Source organism: Quercus lobata, chromosome 4 (assembly GCF_001633185.2).
Source record: "Quercus lobata isolate SW786 chromosome 4, ValleyOak3.0 Primary Assembly, whole genome shotgun sequence".
NCBI lineage: Eukaryota > Viridiplantae > Streptophyta > Magnoliopsida > Fagales > Fagaceae > Quercus > Quercus lobata.
This window is the reverse complement of record NC_044907.1, coordinates 18124143-18129805: the sequence shown is the minus strand read 5'-3', so window position 1 is coordinate 18129805 and position 5663 is coordinate 18124143. Positions and strand designations below refer to the sequence as shown.

Sequence of the window (5663 nt, the reverse complement as noted above, 5' to 3'; positions counted from 1 at the left end):
TTAAAAATTATATTTTAGCTAGGTGAGTATTGGCCAGCTTGATTGATACAGTGAACTGAATCAAATTCTCCATACATTAAAAAAAAAGAAAAAAAGAGGCTTAATAGTACAAGAATAGAATATGGGTTTGGGATGTGTTGGTTCTCCACCGTGTTCCACATAATTATTAACATATTGTTTCCAAGTCAATACTCAATAGGCATTTGATTCTCCAAAAAAAAGAAAAAGAAAAAGTCAATGGGCATTTGGTCACGGCCTGCCGTCTTCTTTGGATAAAAGACCCCAACTTAATCCACATGCCAATGTTTTTCTCTTTCAATTGTCCTTTTTTCCTCCATTTTGATCATGTGCTTTAAGAAGCAATTACGTTTTTTTTTTTTTTTTTTTTTTTTTTTTTTTATGGTTCATCATGAGAAGCTCCACTCTGCCATTAAGACTCTCTCTCTCTCTCTCTTTATCCAAGTCTTACATGCATAAAGAAAATAGAAGTTTGTTGTACAAATGCTTTTTTTTTTTTTTTTTCGTTATTAAGTTACATTATTGAAAATGCTCCAAAAACAATTTTACGTGTTTGGTGCGACATAAAAAAAAATAATAAATAAGTAATTTATATCTCACAATCCGATCCACCAAGTCTCACATCCCATGAGATTGGTGCAAACATAATTAAATCCACACACACAACCTAATTTAGGCAAACCTAACCAGATCCACCCACAAACACAATTTGATTGGCATAAACTTGATTGGATCCACTCAAAACCACCATATTGTCACCAATTTGCGCCAATTGTGAACCTCACAACCCCACCATGTCAATTTCTAACAAGCATCTGCACAACTCATCACCACCGACAATCTCGAGTTTTGCCTCCCAAGTCACCACCACTTGTTGCCTCATGCCAAAAATTCCACAAACGAAGACTTACCATTACTTCATGTTCATGTGCCAAATATCTTATACTTATCAACGAAGACTTTACTATTACTTCATGTCCATGTGCCAAATATCTCATACTTTTATTTTATTTTATTTTTTCATACAAGATAGAAACTCTACTCTATCCTAATCTAAGTATATATTTGTGTAAAACTTTCTCCTAGAGACTTGAACCCCGGCCCTTGCCCTCCACACCCCACAAACACTTATTCTTGTAGAGCGACCACCGCACTGAAGGTGCGCGGTAGTATCTCATACTTACTCTACCTTTTTTTTGTTGGCAAAATATTCCACAAATCAGGATTGACCTTTACCAGATATTGCTTCTTGGAAATTTTATTACCATTTTTTTTAGCAAGTGGGGGAGGAAGATTTGAACCAAATTCTTACATGTGGGAGGATTGACCAAAACTACATAATTGCCAGATACATTCAATATATAGATTTCTTAATACAATTAAACTGCAACAAGTTCATAAATCATAACTTATATCCATCCCCGTCATTTCTTCTTTCATTCTCTCTTGATTTGAACACATACTTTCCTGATCAAGAAATTGGACCAACTTTCAGAATCCATTTTTTAAAGTTCTGGCCTTTTAACCAGATGGAATTTCCTTATCCTTACTGTCTGTACATATTTGACTGGTAACAAAATGCATCAAAGATATAGAAAAGAGTTTAATATTCTGTAAAATCAGTCAACAAAATTGAACTATTTGTGTTAATTTACAATAGACCCCAAAGCACAACATGGGGGGATGGATCCTAAAGATGGAAAATGTAGTCTTTCTTCTCTCTAATGAATCAATATTTCTATCAAGCCTGTGAGTTTCAAAAGCTTAAAATTAATTACGAAAATGAGTAAAAGATAGGGGAATTTCCCCACAAATTTCCTACTCTCTAAAGCTCCATATATCATCAAAGTGCTGGTTAGAGTTTAGACCACTTCCAAGCCATCATATTTTGTTCTTGTTTTGTCATGTGAATAGCATTCTTCCATGCCCTTTCTCTTGTTGATGCTGGGCTCTGATTCCTTGTCTCTTCCCTTCAACAAATGGGGTTTGAGCTTATTCACATCAGATAATTGAACTGGTTTCAAAAAGAACTCTTCTGCTCCTTCTTCCAAGCATCTGATCAAACCAATTAGACCATGTTAGATTAAAAACTGAATCGAACAATTCTTATTTTTTTAAAAAATTTAAAACTAAATGCATTTTTTAGTAACTAAATTAAAACAAAAATGTATGTTATTCCCTTTACCTGTTAATCCTTGATGGGATGTTCTCAGAGGACATGATCACTACTGGTATATCTTTAAGAGATTTAGATTCCTGCAAATCAAATAAAATCACAAAAAGATTTTAGTTTGCTTCCAAGAAATTTTCTTAAACTATGCCAAAAGTGATGACTATGACATCAAATTTGAATTGATCAACCATAATATATAGGCCATATTTGATGCACTAAATTCTCAGAAAAGGAAGAAATAAAATAAAATTCCATAAATTCCATATCTGTAGGTGGAGAATAAGCCAGCCCCACAGCTACAATATGAAATTCAATTAAAGGTCTGCAAAGTCATTGGGGAATGCATATTTGGTTTGGAAATTTTCAAATCGAATCTCAAATCCAATACAACACACCAAAGTGTGTGTACTACACATAATGTCCTCTAATTTATGCCAATTTTGGGAAAAAAGTTGGTCAATCTAAATTTAAACTAATTTATATGATTATATTCCCTCTGTTCCCCAAATTATTGCCTTACCCTAAAAGAAAAAAAAGAATGCTCTCCCACCTCAATATTTCAAAATTTCAAAATTGCAAATTGCCCTTTTTACATTGAATTTTTTTTAAAGCATTTATATTTGTTATAAATTTAATCAATAAAAGGTTATTATTGTGAGAGTACTAGAGAAGAGTAAAGTAAATTTTTTTAAGACAAGACCTTCTTTTTTTTTTAATCCAGATATATGTTAAGACAATCAATTTGGTCTATTTCCGGCCAATACTTGTAACATAAACTCAAAATTCCATAAAAAAAAAAGTTATGAGCAACACATACTCTTTATATAATTATTATATGGGAAAATTAAGCAATTAATAAAATGCTAAAAGGCTTACCTTGATCTTTCTAAGGAGATCATAGCCTGTCATTCCCGGCATACAGTAATCTGTAATGATCAAATTTACATCTACATCCTGTATGAGCAAAAAAAGAAAAAGAAAATCATTATAAGTTAAAAGAACCATCAAAATTCAGAACCATTGAAATTGGATCAATTTCATGGTTCATATCAATCATTACAATATCTAAAAATGTATATGATACCAAGTCCAAATAAAATAAGCATGTACCTGGTGATGATCATTTAGAGAAACAGAGGGAGCAAGTGCATCATCATCTTCAAGCAAGCCCAGAAACTCTAAAGCCTTGCTACCAGAATCCACTGCAGTAACTGTGATAAATGAAACATACCCAGAAAGCAAAAGTTAATTAACAATCAAAATCCAAGTTTAGATTTTGTATCACAACCTTAATTCAAAACAGAAACTTGGTTTTCAAAGACCAAAAAGAAAAGAATATGAAATTACCATGATAAGAAGAGGTTTTTAGGAGCCTTTCAATCAACTTTCTGTCAAGAAGGCTATCATCAACAGCCAGAACATGGTACTGAGCCTCTGCAGCCATACCCATGATTGTTTTTCTTGAGTTATATCAAAAGCAAGAAGAACCCAATGAGAAGAAACACAAGGAGGAGGTGAAATATAAGAAGAAGAAGAAAAGCACAATGAGAATGAGATGGAAGAAAAGAACAAAGGGTGTGAGACTTTTAAATGGGAACCCATGACCATGAGGGAGGATGGGGTTGGGGTCAGAGTGAAGGAAATCCTCAAAGAAATCTGACAGTTTGGAAAGCAAGATCCGACAGATTTCGTCAAGAATCTCCCGGATCTTCTATGTTGATTTTTGAATTAGAGAACAAGCAAAGAAGGTGCTGGTTTTCCTATTTTAATATTGGACTTGTTCATAATGTTCCATTTGACCCTTTTGAAAAGAAATAAAGGCAACAATATATTACTATTATGGTGTGCTATACTGCTATTGATCAATGACTTTTCTTTCAATTTTCAAAAAAACAAAAAACATATGTTAGGACATAGAAATTTCCCATGCACGTGTGTCACACACAAAATTTCATAATTTTATTTACGACGTACTGAATTGACAAATTGTGATTAGCGTATCCTCATTCTTACAACAACCTATCATTTAGAAATTTTTTGAAATATACCAATTATTGCGTACTATCTCAACAGTTTTGGAAAAGCTTTTAAAAATTTTCAACAAGTCTATTGACATAAAATTTCATAAGGTTTTTTTTTTATTATTATTTTATTACAATTGGTAATAAAATAAAAGTGATATCAATAATGGTTCATGTGAAAATAGCTTTACACTAAATACAAAACGACGCCGCCTCAGCAAATTTTGTAATTTGTTGTGTTTATAGCCTTGTTAAAAATTTTATGTGACCAGAATTTTTTTCCCCACATCCAACGTATACCAACCACAAGAGTGGAATAAGCATAGGGGCCATTGGCACGTTTGGGTTCTTAGTTCTTACTAGCTCTTACAAATTGCTTGGTGAGATTTCCGTTGTTAAGCTAAAACAAATTGGCCCTTTCCTGTTCCGAAGGGGCAACCTTGTTAGATGGAATTAAATATATTGCAAAGGGACTGCATATGGGCCAATAATCGGAACTTACACATCCAACGTGTATACCTGCGTAGACCAATTGGCAATTGCCAACAAATATACTTTTCCCCATTTTATATATGTTCCCCCCCCCCCCCCCTTTTCCTCTCTCTTGACATGGGGTTAGCAATATTGTTTAAACATGAACCTTTATATTCATATTGTTTAGGGTTAAGAAATGACCGTCGGCTTAGTTAACCGGTTGTAAATACTCAAATTCAACATCATGAATACATTAATACACCTGGAGCCTATAGGCAAATAATATATTTTCACGGGCAAATCCCTCTTGAGTGGCATAAGATCGAATAAGAAGAGTCTTACATCATTAAAAACACGCATAATTCCACTACAAAAATCTTATAAATATCATAAAATCCCTTTACTTTGGCACTGAAAGAAAGGGGATAAGGAAAGCAGAGATTGGTTCGTCTAGGATAACCAATTTATCAGAGCCTAGCAAAGATAGGCATTTTAACCTAATCCTAGATAAGAATCAAGACACCTTTCTTTTATAGGTTAATTAGATGCATGGTTTTAAAAATGGACCATAGATCGACCAATTCAACTAATTTGGTTTTTAAAACCATGGTTAGATGTGTCTTGTAAAGAGAATGTCATCACAATAGTGACTGAAAGCTTGAAAGGATCATGGAAATAAAGGATAAGTGCACAGGGGAAGCATTTACTAGACAGGGACCCTAGAGGCAACCCATGTTGTAAATTTGTGACAGGAGGTCCCTGTTACTAAATCGATTAATGAAAAAATGATGATCTTTGTGCCATGTGACAATTTGTCTTTTGGAAATGATGACATTGAGCATTAGATCCTTGACAAGTGGATTCATAACTCTAAACATCCATGCCTAGAAATAGAGGTAAAAATATTTTGCTTAAGACAAGAAGAAGAGGTGGGACAAGAGAAAAAAATAAATAAATAGTAAATGAGAGAAGAAGTG

General features: G+C 33.4%; 1 protein-coding gene across 1 annotated transcript; it reads right to left on the bottom strand.

Annotated features, from left to right (window-relative positions):
* Positions 1-1606: 1606 nt before the first annotated feature.
* Positions 1607-3990, bottom strand: LOC115983613 (two-component response regulator ORR10-like). The gene is made up of 5 exons (XM_031106339.1): positions 3539-3990; positions 3302-3402; positions 3068-3145; positions 2204-2274; positions 1607-2073 (listed from the first exon to the last, which is right to left on the bottom strand). The coding sequence occupies exons 1-5, from the start codon at positions 3639-3641 to the stop codon at positions 1881-1883; spliced, it is 546 nt and encodes a 181-aa protein (XP_030962199.1). The 5' UTR covers positions 3642-3990; the 3' UTR covers positions 1607-1880.
* Between the last annotated feature and the right edge of the window lie 1673 nt (positions 3991-5663).